This window comes from Staurois parvus, unplaced genomic scaffold (genome assembly GCF_062004578.1).
Source record: "Staurois parvus isolate SC_StPar_1 unplaced genomic scaffold, SC_StPar_1.0 ptg000175l, whole genome shotgun sequence".
NCBI lineage: Eukaryota > Metazoa > Chordata > Amphibia > Anura > Ranidae > Staurois > Staurois parvus.
Genome location: NW_028317971.1, coordinates 9,869,833 through 9,895,724, shown reverse-complemented (window position 1 = coordinate 9,895,724; position 25,892 = coordinate 9,869,833). Strand labels below are relative to the sequence as shown.

The 25,892-nt window shown below is 44.2% G+C and overlaps 1 protein-coding gene across 5 annotated transcripts in view; it reads right to left on the bottom strand.

The window, feature by feature from the left end:
- Positions 1 to 20,034, bottom strand: part of CCDC136 (coiled-coil domain containing 136) — a 112,048-nt gene extending 92,014 nt beyond the window's left edge. For 2 of the 5 annotated variants that reach the window (XM_089676945.1, XM_089676943.1), the window contains exon 1: positions 19,646 to 20,029. In XM_089676945.1, coding sequence (XP_089533071.1) covers positions 19,646 to 19,694 — 49 coding nt within the window. In that variant the 5' untranslated portion in view covers positions 19,695 to 20,029. Of the gene's footprint in view, positions 1 to 19,645 lie in introns of all 5 variants that reach the window. The other 3 variants (XM_089676941.1, XM_089676940.1, XM_089676944.1) reach the window with 3 other exon arrangements.
- Positions 20,035 to 25,892: the final 5,858 nt, after the last annotated feature.

Here is a 25,892-nt window from a genome sequence, read left to right as displayed (position 1 = left end):
ATGTGTGGTGTCATTATTTACTGCTTACATTTTTTTTGTGAATGAGTATGGGTACTATGTGAGGCAGCACAGAGGGGGCCCTCTTATCTTAAAAGGGGCTTCCAGATTCTGATAAGTCCACACCTTCAGACCCCCCACAACCACCAGACCAGGGTTGTGGGAAAAAAGTGCTTGTCCTCATCAACATGGGGACAAAATATTTTGCCAAGGGGGTTTACCCTGGCAAGGTACTCCCCTAGTTGAAGGTATGCAGCCTGGTGTGGTTCACAAGGGGAAAAGACATATGTTCATCCTCCCAATTTCCTGGCCACAAGGCTGCATGCTCAGCATCAGTATCTGATATGGATTTTGGGTGGGACCTCAGGCTATCTTTTTCTTGTTTTTTGCATGGAGCTTCCCCTTAAAATTCATACCAGATCCTTTGGGGTTTTGTATATGCTTTTCTCACCACCAACAAGAATTATAGTCTGGTATGTATTTGTAGAAGGAACCCCATGTTGTTGGTTTGTTGTGGGTTCCCTATTAACATCTACACCAGACCCTCATCAAGGACAAGGGTGATATAAAGTAAGGGAATCCCCTTTCTACAAACAGAAGTAAGGGACCAAAGATGTAATTTGCTGAAGTTTAAACTTCATTGTTTTTCTTTGTGAAGGTCAGTTTTGCAGCAAGTAGATTAGTACATTGTGCTGATGTTCCTCTTCACAGGCAGGTTAAGAGCTTTCCTCAGGCATGTTATGTAAAGGAACTTTGTATTTTAAATGTTTCGTAAAATCATTGCCCCGTGTCACACAGAATTTTGGCATTTGTTTGATTATCCCTTGACTTTAGCTTAGAAAATGGGCATTACTGGTTTTTAACATTTAGTTTTTATTGATTTCAATGAGGTTCGGTTTCAGCACCTGAAGCTCAGTAAAATTCACCAAACCCACCTCCAACTGAGCTAAGGTAGTGTAGCACTATCCTCGTGAGGGCCGCTGTGTTGTGGGTATTCCTAAGCTTCCCTCCGCACAGCCAGGCAAAAGGTATTTTTCACACAGATATGCATCCAAAGACAGTGACCAGTCCATGAACTTGGTTTTGTTGTTGTATTGGGGGAATTCAACTTAGATAAGGAAATAGGTATTATGGGATGCCCAATTTGACTTGAAACAATGGAAGGGGGGACACATCCCTCCTATGTACAAAGCAGAGCCTGGACTGTTCTTTTCCTGAAAGCCATCAGTCGGTGCGGATCAGTAGCGGCTGCCTCTTACAGGCGATGAACTGGAAGCCCCTCACAAATCACTTTACTTCTCATAACTACATGCACAAACATCTTTTCTCCCCCTTACAGAGCTGCTCCCAGCTTGCAAGCACTACTAGCCCTCCTGGCTTTTTAGAAGATCTCCCAAGACAGGGATAAAGGATTAAACTCAATGCTGTCCTTAAAAAGCTTGCTACTTTTGACAGTCTTTCCCTTTGCAGTTCCCAAAGTATGCTGCTGTACTCACACTGTCCTCTTTGCTCCCTACTGCTCCAGGCCTTGATCCCATCCATGCCTCTCCACAGAATGCATCCTCCCGAGCCCAGCCTAGAGGTCAGCCTCCGCAGACCTAGGGGCCCCTCCTGGACATCGACAGTCTCCTCAGCACTCCATCTTCCACCCGACCCCTCTGTCAGCCTAACTGTCCCATATTTATAGGCCAGTCCACCATTCTACCAGAGCCTCCAAACCTGGGATTGGCCGGACCCCTCATGAATATGCTGATTAGACCTCCACCCCTTCCTTCTTACCAACTTCCGGAAGGTTCTATGGACCTCCAGAGTCATGGGGGAAGCGATAGAGCCACAACCTGTTGAGTCATCCAGCTGACCTGCAATAACCCGACCTCAATCACATAACTCAAACAACTATGAGACATATACAATGATTTTGTCTATAACATACTACACTATTCTAGTAGCACACTAGAGGGTGCTACAGTAGTGTATGTTCGGCTCATCCCTATTGAGTGTGCCAATGCCAAAAGTATTTACAAAATTACCTTACAGTGGAGAGAAGGTCCTTTTCATGGGACTTCAAGGCCATATGGACTGGAAACTGGCAGATGGAAATCGGCTGTTCTAAGGATACAGATGTTATCAAATATTTAAAACTGCCCTGCCACTGGCCAATTTCTTTCAAACTCTTATTAAGAATGAAGAGACTGCAGATGATAGAGCAGTGTACAATTGACCAAAGGCCAGTGGCAGGGCAGTTTTAATCAAGGAAAATAGACCCAACTCATATATGACTTACTGCTATTTCCTATCGGGATAGGTTATAATGAGTGATATAATGCACACTGTTCTTGCTCATTTTCTTTCAAATGAGGCATCGGCTGTCATCAGAAAGGGCAGTCCCAAGAACTAATGGTCAGAGATAAGTGAATGTTGTGCTTTGAGCACCTCAAACTTTAAAACATTTCTTACCATCAAAAAATAAAAAACAATATATCTTACACAAAATGAACCCCAATGTACCACCACCCTCCTGAAACAGAAGCCTACTTTTTTTATAAGGAAAACCCTGCAGCTTACAAAAAAACAGTTTGCTATTTCCAGGACAGCAGCTAAAAGTTACCACTGCTTACCACTGCCCTTAGAGGAATTACAAATTAAAATAAAAAACACAAATGTCCCCATAAACTCAAAACGAAAACTGCAGAAAAGGAGGTGATTGCCCAAAGAGCAAGCAATCAGAAGTAAAGTCCAGTTTTCTTACTGAACCTAATCTCTCTATACAGTTTGTCTGCTTTCCTTATTTTCTTTCTACAGCAGAAACAGCAGGTCTGGGGATTTCAAATGCCTAGACCTGTGAAGCAGCTTTCTCTTCCCTCCTTGCAGGAATGAAAGTACGGACTAGACGGCATCTGATTGGTCAGCAGTGTCTATGTGACTGTTCTGACAAATCAAAAGCCCTCTAGCCCAAGCGGTCATCCCTGCAAGGAGAGGAGAGAAAGCAGCAGGGATTGAAATCCCCGCCACTTTCTCTCCTCTCCTACTGTTGAAATTATGGAGCATCTACCACCATAGTATACATCCCCACATGCCCAATCTCCGCTGCGGGAAACCCCCCTGCACCTCTCCTGTGTGAACTCAGGCTATGACAGCCTGGGTTCACACAGGTTCAGAGAAGAAAATGTATGCGCTTTGGACAGGAATCACATTCCTGCTCAAATCGCATGCTATTCTTTGTGGTGCAATTTGCGTCCTTACATTTTGCATTGACGCAAAGTATCAGTAAATGGTATCGGCGAGTAATTTACCGAAAGTATAAGTACTCCATCAGTACTGCATCCCTACTAAAATTATGATTCAGCTTCAAAACATTTTTAAGAATAAAAAAAGTATATGTAAATCCTCACCTTGTAAAACAACCCATTCAGTTTCAAATAGAAATGAAAGGCAAAACATTTGTGTATATATATGAAAACTAAATTCTAAACACTTTTTTCGCCTGAACACATTCCTTCTTTTCTCGGAACAGGATACTTTTCCAAAAAAGTACATGGTAACACACACGCACATCAGAAATATGAAGTGTTTGGTTTACTTTTTTTTTAACCTCTTGGCGCCGGTCGCACGCAAATGTGCGGCCTCCTGGAGTCTGGGCCTTAATGCCGAGCGGCCGCACATTTGTGTGCAATTAAGAAAAACATATGTGCGGAGAGCACGCGCCCTGTGCGCTCCCAGCACACATGTCCAGTACTCACAGAAAGTCCCAATTTCCTCTTTTGATCGGGACCTTTCCCGATCATGTGACGGCTGTGACAGCGAATCACGGCGGTCACATGACCCTAAAACTCCGCCACACCTCCTGGCTTCTGAAACCCTTAAAGGGCAGGGAGGCGCCGGCACCAAGGGGTTAATCAGTATTAAACCCAAAACCAAAAGTGTAATATATTGCAGCTTACCAATCATTAGATGTGGTGGCTACATCAGTTTTCTTTTTTTTTTTGTAGGCTTTTTTCTCTCTGTTATCACCTGGAGTTCTGGCCAGTAACACACCTGCTGTATTAGAGTGCCCCCACTCTGGATGAATGAGCACAGGGGGCACCTTTGCACAGCAACATTATCAGTCTGAGGGAGGGGAGTGTTAGATGGACTAGCAGATTTAAATACACTAACAAATTGAAGCCAAACTCCAGCTAATACTTTATAAGCGGTTATAGCAAAAGTTTTTATTTTCATCTTGGAATAAAAGTTTTACAAAAATAAATAAAAGCTGATCATTATAAGCACCCCTGTCAGTGGTAAATGGTTTGTCTAATCTCTGTAACTGATACATTCTGCTGTAGTGTCTTCTTTTGAAAAAAAAACAGACTTACTGACAGGATCACCAGATAAAAATAGAAGACACTAGAAAAGCTACAATTTCTGCGGAAATTGTGTGAAGTGTTCTTGCCTCCACCAGTAGTCTACAACTGGAGTAGGCGGAGTAACTGGGTGGAGTGGCTTGTCACTCTGCTGCCTGCTCACACACCTGGGTTTCTATGGCAACTCACTCTACAGCAAGGGCAGAAAAGAGCAGTTAAAAACAAACTGCTCCAACTTGCTCACTTCACTGGCGGTTGCCATCTTCAAACAGTTGTAGTTTAAAAATTGTAAATCCTACACCAAAGAGCTTTATATTTTGAGAATCACAAGACCCAGACCTACATTTTGATGCATAGTATGTTTCTGAAATATTAAAAATGAAGGCACAGTTTAGATATTGCCCTTCAAATTTGAGGTGGCTAGAGTAGAGCCAATGGGCGGTGTGAGTTGCAAACTAATGGTCATATTGTGAAAACTATCAGGACTATGGCTTAGCCGTGGACATTTTCAGTGGCAGCAGGGATAGCTGAACGTTTTGATATAAGATTTGTGTAGGTGGGCTTGAAAATAAGGGAGTGATGGCAGTTTAGAAATTATGTCCTGATTTTTCAGCTCACACTCTAGCTTTTGTCAGCTCCCACTCATTCCACCATTCATTCCTATGGGACCAATTTCAGCACAAAAACACCGATATTTTGTGAACCATTCGGTGAAACGTTCCACAAAGTAATAGCACACCAATCGGGAACAATCCGCACATTTCGGTATATTACTGTCTATGTAGAGTAAAAACTGTGGGAGGAGTTAGGGTGGTAAATTTGGCTATAATAATAAGAATATATATGTGAGATAACAGTAAGTGGTCTTGCCATGCAAGAACAGTTAATAAAACCTAAAAAAGAAAACTAATGCAACCACACGTCTAAGAAATAGTAAGTTGCAATAGAATATTTGCGTTTGAGTTTAATACCATTGTAAGGGATACACTGAGTAAAAATTATATAATATGTCTAAATAATAATGGTTAAAAAAATTAAAATGAACCAAAAAAATAAAAGCGTAGTGGAGAAGGGGAAGAAGGGCTTAATTAGAGCTGATTAGAATAACAAAGGGTTAACCACCTGACCTCCTTCATGACCAGGCCAGTTTTTTCTATTCAGCACTGTGCTATTTTAACTGACAATTGCTCAGTCATGCAACACGGTACACAAATTAAATTAATATATTTTTATCACACAAATAGAGCTTTCTTTTGGTAGCATTTGATCACTACTGGGATTTTTTATTTTTTGCTATATATACAAAAAAATAACAAAAAGTTTGAAAAAAAAGCAATATTTTCTACTTTTTGTTAGTAAAAATATCCAATAAAATCAAATTTATTCATCAATTTAGGGCAACATGTATTGATACATCTTTATTGAAAAAAAATGTATGTTCATTTGTATGTGTGAAAGTTATAGAGTCTATAAACTATGGTATACTGTATATATTTGAAAATTAGTAATTCCTGATGTAATGACAGACAATCTCATTTCCTGAAGCCCTTAAAATGCCAGGACAATACAAATACCCCCCAAATTACCTCTTTTTGGAAAGTAGACAGTCTAAGGTATTTAGTAAGAAGCACAGTGAGTTTTTGAAGTTGTAATTTTTTGGCACAATTTTTCGGGCAAATTTTGAAATGAATCAGGGATTTTTTTTTACACTCTGATTGCTGTTGCAGTGATGATATTTTGAATGGTCATGAATGGGTTACATTCGTAACAGCGGTGATTACTATTGTGTGCTGTGATTGGCCCACAGCTATCACATGGTACAGAGTGTTGTGATTGCCTCAGGTACCATGTGATAGCTGTGGGCCAATCGCAGCATCAAAATTCTAAGCACAATCGTTATGAATAAAACCCATTCATAACAGTTGTATTGACACGGAGATCATGTGATTGCTATGCAATCACATGACATCCCGGATGCTCAAAGTGGCTGGTTATCACGATCTGTATTCCAATGTGGACACAGCAGTTATGGGGGTGGTGCACTGTGTGCCCCAGGGGATGTGCTGGGTGCCCCTCAGCTGAATGATGTAGATATGCGTGATCTAGTCTGCCTGTGCCACCCACTTGCAGTAAATGTTCTGTGGGTGGGCAGCAACTGGTTAATAAGGGGTAAATAGGAACAACTTCTTTTTTTTCTGCCCTTTAGGTTTTTTTAACTGACATCATTTGCAGCTATGTTGTGCAAATGAATGACACAGAATAAATACAAAAGTAATAATGTTACTATTATCTCTCTATCCAGTGTCATAGAATTATTTATAAATGCTGTGTCAGAAGTCCATTTTTAACAGTAGGAGATGGAATAGCTGCTGTATTTACACAGCAACTCCCAGCTATCTCATTGACATTCAGGAATTACAGGCAAATGTGGAGGGAGGAGCAGCAGGGCAGAAGTGCAGGGCGTACTACAAGCGTCCTGTGGCCTCTGTGGACTCCGATGTTCTCCAATGTACTCTGATAATGAGACTTTACTTTATTACAGCATAAATTACAATGGAACACTTTGATTTTGTGATATCAATTTCACAAAAACGTACAATGAACATGGACAATATTTTCTAAGAAACAACAGAAGTAACAGTGACATCACTGTATACATACACTGATCAGCCATTGCGACCACCCACCTAATATTCAGTAGGTCCTTTCTGAGACATGGACTCCACTAGACAAAGCATCACACTGTCTCCACCAGCTTGCTTTCTTCCCATAGTGCATCCTGGTGCCATCTCTTCCCCAAGTAAGCAACAAACATGCACACGGTCATCCACATGATGTAACAGCAAAAATGTGATTCATCAGACCAGGCCACCTTCTTCCATTGCTCCATGGTCCAGTTATGATTCTCAAGTGCCCATTGTGGATTCTTTTGGCTGTGAAAATGAGTCAGCATGGGCCTTCTTATGATACGCAGCAAACTATAGTGCACTGTGTGTTCTGACATCTTTCTTTTGGAACCATCTTTAAGGTTTTCAACAATTTGAGCTATAGGAGCTCTTCTAATGAATTGGACTACATGGACTAGCGTTTGATGTGCATCAACGAGCTTTGGCCGTCCATGACCCTGTCATGAGTTTTCCATCCTTGGACCACTTTTGGTAGGTTATGACTAGAGATGAGCGAATTATTCAAAAATTCGATTCGGCTGATTCGGCGAATTCGCGGAATAAATTCGATTTGAGTCGAATATATTCACTGCGAATTTAACTTATAAAAAGGGTGTTTCTAGGCTTCAGAGAGCCTTTATATTAGTGCAGAACACTGTACCTTTAATTTAATTGCCCTTGGAGTCTGCTGGGGAAGAGAAATAATACTGTCAGTCAGTATGACATGCAGATGAGTGCCGTCGATCTTAGAATCACCGCACACTTCACTCATTTGGGCAGTCACAGGGCCAAAACCAGAGTGTGGAGCCACAGTGTGGCGGTGGAGGCAGCAGCAATGGGAGGCCATACAGCACCCTATGAAAAAATGGAACCCACCAGCAGTGTGAGGAGACCTGAAAGTGGCACATGGCAGAGTGTGGCGATGGAGACAGCAGCAATGGGAGGCCGTACAGGGACCCATGACACACTCTGGACCTGGCAGCAGCATGAGGAGGCGGTACAGGGGCCCATGACAGATTACAGGCCTGGCAGCAGCATGAGGAGTCGGTACGGGGGCCCATGGCAGATTACGGGCCTGGCAGCAGCAATGGGAGGCCATACAGCACCCTATGACAAAATGGAACCCACCAGCAGTGTGAGGAGACCTGAAAGTGGCACATGGCAGAGTGTGGCGATGGAGACAGCAGCAATGGGAGGCCGTACAGGGACCCATGACACACTCTGGACCTGGCAGCAGCATGAGGAGGCGGTACAGGGGCCCATGACAGATTACGGGCCTGGCAGCAGCATGAGGAGTCGGTACGGGGGCCCATGGCAGATTACGGGCCTGGCAGCAGCAATGGGAGGCCCGTAATCTGCCAGCACCCTATGACAAAATGGAACCCACCAGCAGTGTGAGGAGACCTGAAAGTGGCACATGGCAGAGTGTGGCGATGGAGACAGCAGCAATGGGAGGCCGTACAGGGACCCATGACACACTCTGGACCTGGCAGCAGCATGAGGAGGCGGTACAGGGGCCCATGACAGATTACGGGCCTGGCAGCAGCATGAGGAGTCGGTACGGGGGCCCATGGCAGATTACGGGCCTGGCAGCAGCAATGGGAGGCCCGTAATCTGCCAGCACCCTATGACAAAATGGAACCCACCAGCAGTGTGAGGAGACCTGAAAGTGGCACATGGCAGAGTGTGGCGATGGAGACAGCAGCAATGGGAGGCCGTACAGGGACCCATGACACACTCTGGACCTGGCAGCAGCAAGAGGAGGCGGTACAGGGGCCCATGGCAGAGTGGCGAAGCGTAAGCAGCTTAAATTGAAGGCCATACAGAGGCCTATGTTAAAAATAATAACATGTTTGGGGCATGATTCATGGCGGATTTAGTCAGTTGTGTCAGGAACTGGTGGTTTGAAATCCAGACTAATCCACGCCTGATTCATTTTCACAAACGTGAGTCTCTCCACACTTTGGGTGGACAGTCGTGTCCTCCGCGGAGTTACAATACCTCCTGCCGCACTAAACACGCGCTCCGATGCCACGCTACTGGCCGGGCATGACAGCCTTTCAAGGGCAAATTCAGCTAGTTGGGGCCAAAGGTCAAGTTTCGTTGCCCAGTAGTCAAGGGGATTGTCTACCTCGGTTGGCAGGGTGCTGTCCAAGTAGGCCCAAGCCTGTTGTTTGAGGTCCTGCTCCAGGTCCACCTGATGCTGCTGCTGCTGCGGCTGGTTAGTAGTTTCCTCACTGCGCTGGTGAAGAAAGCTACTCATCATCGACTGCAGACTGAGGCAGCCGCTGCTGGTGGAGCTGCCACTGCTCCTACCACCCCACCCCTCCCCTGCTGCCATGCCAGCGGAACGCGAGCGCACAGGGCCCACAGTGTCTGAGGATGGACGTTGGCGCAGAAAGGCAGAGACCAACTGACTACATAGGTGGTTTTTATAGTACTTTATTTTGGCCTCCCTCTCAGCAGGTGTGAAAAAGGCCACCATTTTTGAAAGGTAGCGAGGGTCCAACAAGGTGGACAGCCAAAAGTCATCCCTCTGTCTGATGGTTATTATTCGGCTGTCGCTACGCAAGCAACCAAGCATGCTATGGGCCATTTGTGCCAAGGAATGCGAGGGACTCCCTGCCTCCATCTCCACAGCATACTGCCACGGTGCGTCTGGGTCCTCTGTCTCCTCCGCCTCCTCTACCAGATGCTCCTGCTCCGCCACTCCTGTCTGCTGAGTGGAAAAACCACCCATTTCACTCAATAATTCCTGAGCACCAATGTCCTCCTCTACCTCCTCCTCTTCTTCCTGTCCTGCCCCCACAGGGGTCATGTGGCATTGAGATCTGTGCGCCACGTCTACCGCACCCTGACCAGCCATTGTTAACAGCATTTGTTCCAGGACGTGCAACAGAGGAATGACGTCGTTCATCCCATAGTCCTGCCGACTCACGAATAGCGTGGCCTCCTCAAAGGGCCTGAGCAAGCGGCAGGTGTCACGCATGAGCTGCCAATGGCTGACATCTAAGTTACACAGGGGAGTACCTTTATCCGCTTGTAACATCAGGAAATCGGTGATGGCCTTTCGCTGTTCGTAAAGGCGGTCTAACATATGTAGGGTTGAATTCCACCTTGTTGCAACGTCGCAGATCAGGCTATGCTGTGGAATTCCGTTCTGCCGCTGCAGCTCAAGGAGGATGTGCTTTGCGGTGTAGGAATGGCTGAAATGCATGCAAAGTTTACGTGACATTTTAAGCATGTCTTGCAGTGGGATGGTGGATTTTAGGAACCGCTTGACAACCAGATTGAACACGTGAGCCATGCATGGCGCATGACACAACCTTCCTTGACGCAGAGCAGACACCATGTTCTTTCCGTTGTCGGTCAACATGGTTCCGATTTTCAGTTTGCGCGGAGACAGCCATCTGTCGATTTCTCTGTTCATTACACTCAGAAGTTCCTCCCCTGTGTGACTACGTTCGCCAAGGCATACCAGGTGCAGTACAGCGTGACACCGTTGCGTCCTGCACATGTGATATGCCGGTTGGGTAATGGGACTTGGCATGGGGGTGGCGGCTGAGGACACGGCGGAAGAAGAGGTGGTAGAGGCGGACATCTTTGCTGGACCAAGGATGTGCAAACGTGGAGGCAAAAGCGGCGTGACCTGTCCAAGTTGCTGGTGCGGCTGTGACGGCACCACGTTCACCCAGTGGGCCGTAAATGACATGTACTGTCCCTGACCGTAGTTACAGCTCCACACGTCGGCGCTGCCGTGCACTTTGGCAGAGACCGACATGCTCAAAGACTGGCCCACCATCTCTTCTACATGTGAATGCAGGGCTGGCACTGCCTTTTTGGCAAAGAAGTGCCGGCTTGGCACTCTCCACCGCGGCGCGGCACAAGCCATCATTTCTCGGAAAGGTGCTGAGTCCACCACTTGGAAAGGGAGGGACTGCAGCACCAGCAACTTGGACAGGAGGACGTTCAGCTTCTGCACCGTCGGGTGCGTGCTCGCAAACTGTTGTCTCTTGGAAACGGATTCCAAGAAAGACTGCTGACGGAATCCATGAAGAGGAGTAGCAGGAGAAGGAGCATCTGAACGAGTGGAAGATGCCAACGAGCGACAACTCCCCTCAGCAGAGGTGTTGGAGCCTTGACTGGCTGATAGAGGGCGATTGACGTCGGGTGACGGAGCAAGTAACGGAGCGGGTGATGGAGCGGGGGCTGGGGCAGGCAGAACCGCCGTATCTTTATCACGGTTTTCCCAGGCCACCGAATGGCGACGCTACATATGCTGACGCAACGCTGTAGTCCCAACATGGGCCCCCTGGCCACGCTTGACTTTCTGGCCACATAGTCGACATACGGCTACGTTTACTTCCTCGGGCGGCTTGACGAAAAATTGCCACACCGCCGAGTAGGAAACTTTGCCCCCGCTACTCCTCACTGGCTGACTGCTACTTCCTCCGTGCACACCGGCACCACTACTGGCCGTGGTGGTAGGCTGCAGTGGAGCTGGTGCTCTACTCCGTGGCCGTTTGCCTCCACTGACACTGCTGCGACCCTGCTGCCTCTTGGGCAACCCACCGACTGTTTTGCTCGCTGCCAAGCTGGCACCCTCTTCTCCTGATGATGCGGAAGCAATAGCCTGATGACGACGAGGCTGCCAAGTGCGATCAGCCTCATCATCATCAATTAGGGTCTCCGCCTCACTACTAGCCCCCTCGGCTGCGTGTGGGTCAGGAGACAGACCTGTCTCTAGACCGGCTACCGAGCCACTCTCCTCGCCAGTACTTCTTCGCCTGGCTGCTGAAGAGGCGGATGTCTCCCCCCGTTCCTGACCGCCCTCTGTTAGCTCTTCCTCACTGTACAGTGGGGCTGAGCCCACAGCATGCGATACTTCGCTTGGTGAGGGAACACCAAAGGACAGGGGCAGGTAGAGGACACGTGATTTCAGTGGGCTTGCTCCCGGGCCATGCCAACTAACGGTTGTGTCTGACGTACCCACCGACCGTTGGCTGTAGGTGTCAGAGGTGACCTGGGAAGAGGAAGACGACCGAGCCAACCAATCGATGACGGCAGGGTTGTCGGTGGAGACACGACCGCTGGATGACACCGGGAGCACTGGCCTCTGGCTGCGACTAGTGCTGCCTCGACCCCTTCCTCTGCTGCCACGTCTGCTCGCTCCTGAAACATTGCCTCCTCTGCCACTCCTCTGCGTGTTGTCTGACATACTCTTTAATTCAACGATTCTGTGTCCCTGAGTAACGATTCTGTGTCCCTGAGTAACAATTCTGTGTCCCTGAGTAACGATTCTGTGTCCCTGAGTAACGATTCTGTGTCCCTGAGTAACGATTCTGTGTCCCTCAGTAACGATTCTGTGTCCCTGAGTAACAATTCTGTGTCCCTGAGTAACAATTCTGTGTCCCTGAGTAACAATTCTGTGTCTGTCCCTGAGTAACAATTCTGTGTCCCTGAGTAACGATTCTGTGTCCCTGAGTAACGATTCTGTGTCCCTCAGTAACAATTCTGTGTCCCTCAGTAACAATTCTGTGTCCCTGAGTAACAATTCTGTGTCCCTGAGTAACGATTCTGTGTCCCTCAGTAACAATTCTGTGTCCCTGAGTAACAATTCTGTGTCCCTGAGTAACAATTCTGTGTCTGTCCCTGAGTAACAATTCTGTGTCTGTCCCTGAGTAACAATTCTGTGTCCCTGAGTAACGATTCTGTGTCCCTCAGTAACGATTCTGTGTCCCTCAGTAACAATTCTGTGTCCCTGAGTAACAATTCTGTGTCTGTCCCTGAGTAACAATTCTGTGTCTGTCCCTGAGTAACAATTCTGTGTCCCTGAGTAACAATTCTGTGTCCCTGAGTAACAATTCTGTGACCCTCAGTAACTATTCTGTGTCCCTCAGTAACTATTCTGTGTCCCTGAGTAACAATTCTGTGTCCCTGAGTAACGATTCTGTGTCCCTCAGTAACGATTCTGTGTCCCTGAGTAACAATTCTGTGTCCCTGAGTAACAATTCTGTGTCCCTGAGTAACAATTGTGTGTGTGTCCCTGAGTAACAATTCTTTGTCCCTGAGTAACAATTCTGTGTCCCTGAGTAACGTTTCTGTGTCCCTCAGTAACAATTCTGTGTCCCTGAGTAACAATTCTGTGTCTGTCCCTGAGTAACAATTCTGTGTCCCTGAGTAACAATTCTGTGTCCCTCAGTAACAATTCTGTGTCCCTGAGTAACAATTCTGTGTCCCTCAGTAACAATTCTGTGTCCCTGAGTAACGATTCTGTGTCCCTGAGTAACAATTCTGTGTCCCTGAGTAACGATTCTGTGTCCCTCAGTAACAATTCTGTGTCCCTCAGTAACAATTGTGTGTGTGTCCCTGAGTAACAATTCTTTGTCCCTGAGTAACAATTCTGTGTCCCTGAGTAACGTTTCTGTGTCCCTCAGTAACAATTCTGTGTCCCTGAGTAACAATTCTGTGTCCCTGAGTAACAATTCTGTGTCTGTCCCTGAGTAACAATTCTGTGTCCCTGAGTAACAATTCTGTGTCCCTCAGTAACAATTCTGTGTCCCTCAGTAACGATTCTGTGTCCCTGAGTAACGATTCTGTGTCCCTGAGTAACGATTCTGTGTCCCTGAGTAACGATTCTGTGTCCCTGAGTAACGATTCTGTGTCCCTCAGTAACAATTCTGTGTCCCTGAGTAACAATTCTGTGTCCCTGAGTAACAATTCTGTGTCCCTGAGTAACAATTCTGTGTCTGTCCCTGAGTAACGATTCTGTGTCCCTGAGTAACGATTCTGTGTCCCTCAGTAACAATTCTGTGTCCCTGAGTAACAATTCTGTGTCCCTGAGTAACAATTCTGTGTCCCTGAGTAACGATTCTGTGTCCCTCAGTAACAATTCTGTGTCCCTGAGTAACAATTCTGTGTCCCTGAGTAACAATTCTGTGTCTGTCCCTGAGTAACAATTCTGTGTCTGTCCCTGAGTAACAATTCTGTGTCCCTAAGTAACGATTCTGTGTCCCTCAGTAACGATTCTGTGTCCCTCAGTAACGATTCTGTGTCCCTCAGTAACAGTTCTGTGTCCCTGAGTAACAATTCTGTGTCCCTGAGTAACAATTCTGTGTCCCTGAGTAACAATTCTGTGTCTGTCCCTGAGTAACAATTCTGTGTCCCTGAGTAACGATTCTGTGTCCCTCAGTAACGATTCTGTGTCCCTCAGTAACAATTCTGTGTCCCTCAGTAACAATTCTGTGTCTGTCCCTGAGTAACAATTCTGTGTCCCTGAGTAACAATTCTGTGTCCCTGAGTAACAATTCTGTGACCCTCAGTAACGATTCTGTGTCCCTCAGTAACTATTCTGTGTCCCTCAGTAACTATTCTGTGTCCCTGAGTAACAATTCTGTGTCCCTCAGTAACGATTCTGTGTCCCTCAGTAACGATTCTGTGTCCCTGAGTAACAATTCTGTGTCCCTGAGTAACAATTCTGTGTCCCTGAGTAACAATTCTGTGTCCCTGAGTAACAATTGTGTGTCCCTGAGTAACAATTGTGTGTGTGTGTCCCTGAGTAACAATTCTTTGTCCCTGAGTAACAATTCTGTGTCCCTGAGTAACGTTTCTGTGTCCCTCAGTAACAATTCTGTGTCCCTGAGTAACAATTCTGTGTCCCTGAGTAACAATTCTGTGTCTGTCCCTGAGTAACAATTCTGTGTCCCTGAGTAACAATTCTGTGTCCCTCAGTAACAATTCTGTGTCCCTGAGTAACGATTCTGTGTCCCTGAGTAACGATTCTGTGTCCCTGAGTAACGATTCTGTGTCCCTGAGTAACGATTCTGTGTCCCTCAGTAACGATTCTGTGTCCCTCAGTAACGATTCTGTGTCCCTCAGTAACAATTCTGTGTCCCTCAGTAACAATTCTGTGTCCCTGAGTAACAATTCTGTGTCCCTCAGTAACAATTCTGTGTCCCTCAGTAACAATTCTGTGTCCCTGAGTAACAATTCTGTGTCCCTCAGTAACAATTCTGTGTCCCTCAGTAACAATTCTGTGTCCCTCAGTAACAATTCTGTGTCCCTGAGTAACAATTCTGTGTCCCTGAGTAACAATTCTGTGTCTGTCCCTGAGTAACAATTCTGTGTCCCTGAGTAACGATTCTGTGTCCCTCAGTAACAATTCTGTGTCCCTGAGTAACAATTCTGTGTCCCTGAGTAACAATTCTGTGTCTGTCCCTGAGTAACAATTCTGTGTCCCTGAGTAACAATTCTGTGTCCCTGAGTAACAATTCTGTGTCCCTGAGTAACTATTCTGTGTCCCTCAGTAACAATTCTGTGTCCCTGAGTAACAATTCTGTGTCTGTCCTGAGTAACGATTCTGTGTCCCTGAGTAACAATTCTGTGTCCCTGAGTAACAATTCTGTGTCCCTGAGTAACGATTCTGTGTCCCTAAGTAACGATTCTGTGTCCCTAAGTAACGATTCTGTGGCCCTAAAGTCTCTGTGGCCCTAACTCTGTCCCTAATACACAGAGGTCTGTCTCTCTTGAATGACCGGAGGCTAATGGAGAATTCTAAGATGGCTGCGATTTATAGCTCCACCATTACACAGTGCTGGCTGGCTGGCTGCTGATTGGCTAATGCGATCACATGTCATGAATGAATGCATTATGGGTCAGCGCGCCTTGTCTGCGCGCCTTCCCAGAGATCCCCGCTCCGTCGCCACACATGTCGCCGCCATTTTTGGGAAAATTCGATTCGTGCATCCGAAGTTTGCTAATTTTCGGATTCGGCGCGAATCGAATATTTCCTAATCTTCAAAACGAATTCCACTTCGTCATGTTCGATTTGCTCATCTCTAGTTATGACCACTGCAGACCAGGACTTCCCACAAGAGCTGAGTTTTGGAGATGCTCTGACCCAGTCATCTAGCCGTTACAATTTGGCACTTGTCAGAGTTGCTCAAATCCTTACAATTGCCCATTTTTTCTATTTCTAACACATCAACTTTAGGGACAAAATGTTCATTTTCTGCATAATTTTTCCCACCCACTTTCACGTCCCATTGGAAGGAGATACTTAATGTTAATCACTTTACCTGTCAGTGGTCATAATGGTATGGCTGATAGATGTATTTTTTTTTTTACTTTACTGGATGGTGTATGAAGATTGTGTGTCTGACTGACAGACACACTTTAAGAATTATAACTTTTGTAATTGAGGCCCACAATGTGTGGAAAAAATGCTTTATTTTGTGTTAAACAAAGTTTAAAAATAAAAAAGGTATGAAGTGGGTTGGTTTTGTTTTGGAACAAAAAGTTGGTACAATTAGATATGGTATGGTCCATATTTGTGGATTCATTCCAGCAATTAAACAAATTATATGTGCTGAAGATTTCAGGTAATACTTTTATATTTGTACCCTACTCTATAGACCCTAAAACTTACCTTGCCAATTCTAACTACCTAATCAAAATCAACCAGATAATCAGCCTGAGCTAATGGTAACATATGTGTGACAATATGGCAAAATGAGTACTAAAAAGGACACAGATTAGTTTTGTAGTGAAAAAATTAATACTTCATGAGCTAAAGCTGATAAATAATAAGCACTGGGTCAAGTGGTTGGTGGTTCCGGACAACATTACAAAACAGTGTCAAAATGGCAAATGTACAGCTCCAAAGATTTAAAAGGGTAGATATATGTGATTCATCTAGGAATAGATGATTACTTCAAAGTTAATTTTTGGAGTTTGTTATAGGCCACCCAGTGTTTGGGTCCTTTCACATGGGCAGACCTGTTTAGCGGATCCACTTGCTCAGTGGGGGATCTCTCTGCTGATCCCTGCTAAGCAAACGGATTACAAGTCCGTGCCTGCTGTGCTGCTGCAGAGCGGACACAGAGCAGCTCGCTCTCCTCAATGGGCGGTTGGATGAAAATGGACTGCCTGTCCATTTCCATTCGACCCAATCCGATGGACGGTAGGGGAGATGGATCCCCATCTGTCCTTTTTTTACGGGTCAGATCAAACACACGTCCATTTACACCCCCCGCTCCAAAGAGAAGAATTGAGGTTTCGATTGGGTCCAGCTGAAAAACGGGCAGGCGGACCAGATCAGAACGTTCATGTAAAAGAGGCCTTCATGACGAGGTGATAGAGACAGATAGAAAAGGATACAAGGGCTGGGACAGTGATAATAATGGGAAATTTTAACTACCCTGTAATTGACTGGAGTAATGGCACTGCTGGAACAATTAAAGTGCATAAACTTACAAACCTATTACAAAACAATTTATGGTCTAGTTGATAGACACTCCAACTAGAAATACTCTGTTGGACCTGGTAATCTCAATCCATGCAGAGTTTATTACTAATGTTCATATTGGAGAACATATGGGTAGCAGTTACCATAACGTCATTTCATTTCATGTTAGCTGTAAAAAAACAAGCACATACTGGAAAGATTAAAACACTTAATTTTAAGAGATCAATTTTTCCAAGATTGAGGGCTGCTCTCTAAGACTTTGACTGGAAGGGAATATTGGTATTGAAGAACGCAGAAAAGAAATGAGAATGCTACAGTACACAAACACACTGCAAAATATACTCATCGGTTGCTTTATTAGGTACAGCTGTTCAATTGCTTGGTAGCACCAATTTCTAATCCGTCAATCACATGGCAGCGACTCAAAGCATTTAGGCATCTAGATGTGGTGAAGATGACTTGCTGAAGCTCAAACCGAGCATGAGAATGGGGAAGAAAGGGGATTTAAGTTACTTTGAACGTGGTATGGTTGTTGGTGCAAGGCAGGCTGGTCTGAGTATTTCAAAAACTGCTGATCTAGTAAGAATTTCATGCACAACCATCACTAAGGTTTACAGAGAATGGTCTGAAAAAGCGAAAATATCCAGTAAGCGGCAGTTGCATGGATGAAAATGCTTTGTTGATGTCAGAGGTCAGAGGAGAATGGGCAGACTAGTTTGAGATGATAGAAAGGCAACAGTAACTCAAATAACCACTTGTTACAACCAAGGTATGCAGAATACCATCTCTGAACGCACAACACATCAAACCTTAAAGCAGATGGGCTACAGCAGCAGCAGACCACACCAGGTGCCAATCCTGTCAGCTAAAAACAGGAAACAGAGGCTAAAATTTGCACAGGCTCACCAAAATTGGAAAATATAACAGTGGAAAAATGTTGCCTGGTCTGATGAGTCTCGATTTCAGCTGCGTCATTCAGAAAGGGTGAGAATTTGGCACAAACAACATGAAAGCATAGATCCATCCTGCCTTGTATCAGCAGTTCAGGCTGGTGTTGGTGATGTAATGGTGTGGGGGACATTTTCTTGGCACACTTTGGGCTCCTTAGTACCAATTGAGCATCATTAAACACCATGGTCTACCTGAGTATTGTTGCTGACCATGTCCATCCCTTTAGGACTACTTTATACCCATTTTCTGATGTCTACTTCCAGCAGGATAATGCACCATGTCACAAAGATCAAATCACCTCAAACTGGTTTTTTGAACATGACAATGAGTTCACTGTACTCCAATGGCCTCCACAGTCACCAGATCTCAATTCAATAGAGCACCTTTGGGATGTGGTGGTTTGAGAGAAATCTGCAGCAACTGCCTTGATGCCATCACGTCAATATTGACCAAAATATCTGAGGAATGTTTCCAACACCTTCATGAATCTATGCCACGGTCCTGACTGGACCACAGCAGGCTGAAAATAGGTAAGTATATACATCTTTCTTACACAAGCTTGAAGAATAGTCAGTTAAAGCCAACAGATTCAGTAATGATATGCACAGAAAATCTAGTAATAGTAACTAAAAGAAATTGTTATAAACATAAAAATCCCTCCTAGATTGTAAGCTCCAAGGAACCTCCTTTCCCTCTTGTATTGAACTGTATTGTTGCTGTATTGTCTCTCGTTATATTGTAAAGTGCTGAGCAAACTGTTGGCGCTATATAAATCCTGTATAATAATATTATTAATAATAATAATAATAATAATAAAAACAAAAAAACTTCACAGCTGATTCCGAAAAGCAGCAGTATGCCAAAACTGTCAAGTGTCAAGATCTCATTTTTACCATATCACGCTTCTAAAAATCTGCAAGAAAAAAAATGTGAGTTGAAAAATTGGGTCACTCTTCTAAAAGAAACAGTGCATAGACTGCCAAGCAGCACAATGGTTATGGTATTGTTTACTGAGTTACGCAGACACGACACGTCTCTGACCCGATGAGCTAAGTACAGCTTGCAGTGCAGGCAGGCATGTCATGTGACCCACTTTACCATAAGGACCTTGTTTAACACCATGATTACAATCAGCCTACGGGGTTGATGACGTTCTCACACGCGTAGTTTACTGAATGCTTCTTGGTATAATTAATACATATAAAAATCATATAGATAAATTCCAAACCATTCACAATGTTATATAACAATGTAGCTCAGATAGCATTTTGAAAACATCAATGCATTCAATGCCAAGAAGAAAAAAAAACGATCATATAAAACTCTATTTGACTTCCGAAGGGATGGTTATGAAACATAAGACGGAATGCATTGCGGTGCCGGTGATGCAGGCAAAATTTCATGATAAAATGAAAAGACAGATGAGATACATGACTACGGACCTGTTATCTGCTGGGCTCTGCCTGTACTCTGACCATCCACATCCTCCATACTGCAGTAGCTGGCACTGAGAGAGGATGGAGATGGAGGGGAGACAGAGGGTAACTAAGGTAATGATATGGAAATGGTCTGCTTGATCTGTATGCAGCAGTGAAAAATAAAAACAAAATGAAGTGGGGTGATAAAAAGAAGAAGAAAATGGCAGTTAGATCAGTGGAACAGCAGGTACATGACAGAAAATGAGAGAAGAGATGTGTCTTATAATGAGAATAAATCAGCTGCAGGCAGAAGAGATGAGACAGGGTGACAGGCGGTATGGACAGCCAGGCATGGGAACAAGAGATTGGAAGAGTGAGCAGATCCAGGGAGGAGTCTGCAGGCTGGGAGGAAGGATGGAGGTGCTGCTCATTACAGGCGATCCTGCATCTGAGCCTGATTCTTCTGTATTCTCATTATTGTTAGAAAGCTTTGCTCCTACTGTCGTGCTGACAGGTCATTTCAGTGCTGGTGTATTGAGCATATATATTCCAGATCATGCTGTGTATGGCACAGACCGTCTGCATCTCTGAAGATGGCCATATACAGGGAAATCTTTGTGCCATTAGATTCTGTATTTCCCTTTACAAAGGCTCATACAACAGTTTCACTACAGGGGCAACACAGACAAACTGGTAGACATCCATGTGTATTTTAAGAGCTTGTTCACACCATGGTGCAGGGACATCAGTTTTACTGTATGCGTTCTGCAAGGGCACAGCAAAATCAATTGATCTCTATGTGCCCTGTTCACACCACAACACTAGGATCATGTGCACATTTTTTCTGCGCAGGAATCTGCAAGTTAATCTGCAAGTGAATCTCTGCTAGTGAAATCTGCGCATCAGTTTTGATCAGTTTTTTTGCAGGTATGGTGTAAATGAGTCCTAAATGATATGACAGTTTAAAAGTATGGTTCCCAACCTCTTATTTTAACATGCATATTATTATTATACAGGATTTATATAGCGCCATCAGTTTGCTCAGCACTTTACAATATAACGGGAGACAATACAGTAACAATACAGTTCAATACAAGAGGGATTTGATGCATACCCCATAGTCAGGGGTATATTTACCACAAGGCAAACAAGGCATTTGCCTAGGGCGGCATTTTTTCAGGGGGGTAGCAGCATTTTCCCGGGGGGCAGCGCCACTTCCCGAAAGAAGAGATGGAAGAAAGGACACACGCAGCATGGGGACCAGGTGGGATCTGAGAGAGGCTGCAGGTTGCTTGATGGTGTATGCAGAGCTTGACTCTTGTTCCCCAGGATGTGCGGAGCTGTGAAGGTGGGTGTCTTCTCTCTCCCAGGGTGGGGGGTTGCCAGTGTGTATGGGGTGGTGATAGTGGAAGGCTCTTTCAGGTGGGGTGTTGTCGGTCAATGTCAGGCTCTTATCTTAGGGGAGAGGGGTGTTTGCCAGTGTCAGGGTCTCTCCGTGGGGGGGGGGGGGGAGACGATTTTTGTGTTGCCTAGGGCAGCACGAAACCTAAATACACCACTGCCCATGGTAACCCATTCCATAAATTGTACCCCTTAGCAGCCACTTACATAAATTGTACCCTTCATATTAGCAAAATGTTTGTAATTAATATAGTTGCTGGAATACTAGGAAGAAGCATCTGGTTCAGTCTCAACCCAAGTTCAGATCGAATTTTGCTTGTTTGGAGGTTCGGTGAACAGACAAACTAAATGGGTGTTCAGCCGTGCCATACCTCCAGCTGCAGCAGGAAGTGAAACATTTAGCTGGAGTGTTAATGCAGGCCATACATGGGTCGAATTTTTAGTTCGAAAATCGAAATCGTCTTTCGCTTGGTAATCCGTTGGTGCCATCAATGATTTAGAAAATCGGCTGACCAAGTCATAAAGTTCACCCCATATAACAGGCGAAACATCTGTTCCTTCCAGGTCATGGCTCATGCGCATAATCTTTTCGGAAAAACGATTGTACGATTTGACCATCATTGAGTCGAAAATCAGTAGTTTTTCGTGAATTTTCCAACATGCCCGGTCACCGAAAAGGGGAGGAACCACAAAAATCGGAGAGTGCCATTGACCCACTAACAGAGCGAAAATCAGGTGCTTATACTTAGGTCTGATTTTCGGACAAAAAATCAGTCGAATTTCGACCCATGTATGGCCGGCATAAGACCAATAAATAAAGAAAAAATCCTCTAGTGCTGCCAAACCTAATATGATAAATTAAGAGTGGCTGAAAACACCAAATTGCATTCCCACAACACTAAAAAAATAAATGAATAGATAAATAGTGCTGCGCTATTCACTAAACCTAACCATAAAGCAAAAAGTAAACACCTGACAGAGCCCCTAACTAAAGTGAAAAAATTGCATACCAAGAGAATAACCAAACACAAGTGAATGAAAATATCCAAACAGACTAGATGCCCTGCTGGGCAATACCAAATATGAACAAATCGATAAATGAAATATGTGCAAATAGACAATCTGAGTGCTATATATCAAGGCATAAATAAAAATAATAATAATTATACAGGTGTACATTGGTTTACGAATTTAATGCATTCTCCAGGCCGATTTGTATTGAGAAAAATTCATAAATGGAAATGCAGTTTCCCATAGGAATGCATTGAAAACCAATTAATCAGTTCCGGAGGTCAGAAAAAAGTAAAAAAAAAAAGTCTTTTATCTGTTCAAAACTCTTTATACAGTGCACTTTAAAGGCATAAATACTGTACAGGGAAATGTTAAAAAATTTCCAGAATGGCTCCAAAACTCGATGCAAAAACCGCTCCAACACCTCCGCACTCGACGCCACGTGCTACCCACAGACTCTAGCATGCACGGGGCCGGTGCTATAAACCTCCCAGTCGCAATTCATCCTGGGGAAATTTGCTTCGTATTGTGAAAAAAAATTCGTAAATGCATTGAAAACCAAATAATCAGTTCTGGAGGTCAGAAAAAAAGTAAAAACAAAAGTCTTATCTGTTCAAAACTCTTTAGAAAGTGCACTTTAAAGGCACGGGGCTGGCACTATAAACCTCCCAGGAGCAATGCACCCTGGGGAAACTTGCTATGTATTGTTTGTGAACCGAGGCATTATTTTCAATGGATTTTCATTTGTAAACCGAAAATTACGTTACCGAGGCGGTCGTAAACCGAGGTACGCCTGTGTATATATATATATATATACGTATATATTGTGACAGTAGGTAGGTAAAATCACCTGGTTGCGTCCGGGATGGCAGATACATCTGTCTGAGATTTAGGCTCTATGTGGATTTGTTCCACTAGGGGGAAGTGCTGAGCCCTTCAGCAGTGAGGTAATGAGCCCAGCTGAAGGTAGTGAGCTCATTAGGGCCTCTATACACACACCAGCTGGCGAGCAAACCCCCGTTACACTATAAATATATATATATATGAAACAAAGCACACAAAATAAAAAGAAAATGTTGAATAATAAACACCCGGCTGAGCCCTCAACCCAGTGACAGTCTGTGAATAAATGTTCGGAAATGTAGTAAAAATCAAGATCTGTAATGCAGAAAAATCTTTAAATCAGCATATATTCCACACGTGACTTGAACAGTTATCACTCTTAAAAATCCTCCACCAGCTAGCGTGCATGCCCACCTCCCATTATGACGTATAGGGAATATAGGTCAAATTATTATTATTTTATTATTATTATACAGTATTTATATAGCGCCAATAGTTCGCTCAGCGCTGTACATTACAAATGTGCTTTAATATCAACCCCAAATCCAACCAGCTCTCCTCTGTAAGCGTACTTTACTGGATCCTTCTCCAATTTCTCATCAGAAATCCATGTTCAAAAAATCATCAAAGGACATCTTATAGTGTAATACGTCCATGTTTAATGTAAAAAAAACAGGTATAGAATACTCAACTTTTAAAATCAGGCCAGCAGACCCATACAAGCATTGGTAATAAAATACATAGGAATAGGTGTACCAAGATGGCAGCCGCTGTCCGTCCAGAAATGATGTCACCACACTTCCTTCCACTTATATCACCTTAGTTAGGGGCTCTGTCAGGTGTTTACTTTTTGCTTTATGGTTAGGTTTAGTGAGTAGCACAGTGCTATTTATCTATTAATTTATTGTATAGTGTAGCAGGAGTGTCACTAGCACCAATAAAGTGACAGTTCCCCGCTCAGGGCTCCTGGTTATTAGGAAGCCGGTGTCCCAACAACCAGTGATCACCACCTGGCCCATTCAGCTGTCATCTTGGGCGTCCTGGCTGACAAGTGAATTTAAACAAAACGACATGATGTTCCCCCCAAAATTCACATCAGACCCTTTAGATCTGGTATAAATTTTAAATCAGTAGGCCTATAATAAAGATTACCTACTGTATATGTACAAGGAATATCCCCTAACCGTGCACTCTTTAGGAGATATTCAGAGTTGCTTCAGCCGGTGACGTCACCAGCGCATGCACTCTGAAGGGATGGCATATTCATGCTGTCCCTGTAGAGCTCTGTGTCATGGCTGTGACTCCCACGCACATGCATGGGAGTGCAGTAATTGCGGCTCGGCCATTCAAATGGCCAGAGCCCGTGAACCCAGAAGGAAGACCAGGTGAAAATGGAAGCCCTGTCAGCAGTTTTAAGGTAGCCTCTGTAAACTGCTAGGATTACTTTTCAATTGAAGGGAATCACGACTGAAAAAAAATGATATCTCAGTCATCACAGCAGCTGAAGCAATGACCGAGATATCACTCTTCTCATTTAGCATCGTCCCATATGGACAAGAAGTGGTTAAAGGAATTTACGTGTGTAAACTGTTGGTATTACTGTAGTTATATTCCCTGTGTCATTTGTTTATCTTACCTTGTAAAGGTGGGCTCACATGTTGTGACTGCAGTTTGTAGTGTCATGGCTGATTGATTCCCCTATGTCCATGTTTTAAGTTAACTAACTTGTTAAAGGGACAGACAACATCCTGTACCAAGTCGCAATCCCTGCCTCACCATTTCTTCTGTGATGAAGGACTGCGTGATGAACTCTGTTAGTTGCTCTGTCTGCTTGGCCTGTGTCAGATGTAATTACTAATTATCTTTCACCTGAAGAGTACTACACCCAGGAATTGATGGGGTATGTAGTTTCTTCACAGGAAGTGTCAGTTCTTAACCCTTCACGCCTAAGGGTAAAACAAATCTAAACGCCTAAGCACAATTTTGCAACATTGACATGTGTTAGTAAAACCATACATATCATCACAACTACTTTGTACATCCAGGTGAATTATACCTTGTTTTTTTCAGGACAAATTGGCCTTTCATTTGGTGGTAAATGGTAATGGATATCTCCTGATTTTTTTTGTATCAAAGGAAAAGTGGCCCAAAATAGTAAAAAAAACCCATTTTTTTTATTTAGCTGCTTGTTACTTGTTACTTCCATAACCTACCACCAAAGAACAACCCAAAAAAAATTCTCCAGCTCTTGACAATCGCAGCAATACCATATATGTGTATGTTATTTGTTGTTTGTACCCGTAGTACAGCCCAGAAACAATAGTGCGCATTTTGTTTTTGACTTTTTTTTTTACCTAAAACACACTGACATTGACACTAACTGACACTGATACCAAATCCTGACCTTTGACCTTGACCTTTGACCCTGCATTTGACCCAAACACTAACCCTGGCACTGAACTAGATCAAACTTTGATCTAGGTATTATTTCTTTATTTTTTATTTTATTTTTTTATATATATATATTTATTTATTTTTGTTTTTTGACATTTTTTTTTCTCTCTATGCCAGGAGATAGAGAGATACAATGTATCTCTCTTCTCCATTCATAGAGAGAGAAAAAAACAAGGGGGCCGGGCTGTACAGTGACTGATCACTGTGATAGCCAAACAGAGGCTATCACAGCAATCATGTGAACTGGAATCGGGAGTCCCGAGTCCCAATTGTTAGAACGGGACCCGGGGCTCTCAGTGACACCGCAGTCTTTGTGCTGGGAGCGCGCTGAGCGGTGCACTCCCAGCACAAAGACAGGTAAGCAAATATGCGGCCCCATGGAAAAAAGCCCAGTTCCGTGAGGCCACATATTTGTGCTACGTCAGCGTCAAGGGGTTAAACTACAAACAGAGGTCGTACACTAATCTGTGCAGTGCCATGCCTCATGTTTGAACACAAATAGAAACTTCTGACTCCAGAATGTGAAGATTTGCTCTACTATATGTAGCGCTAACCTCTAGAG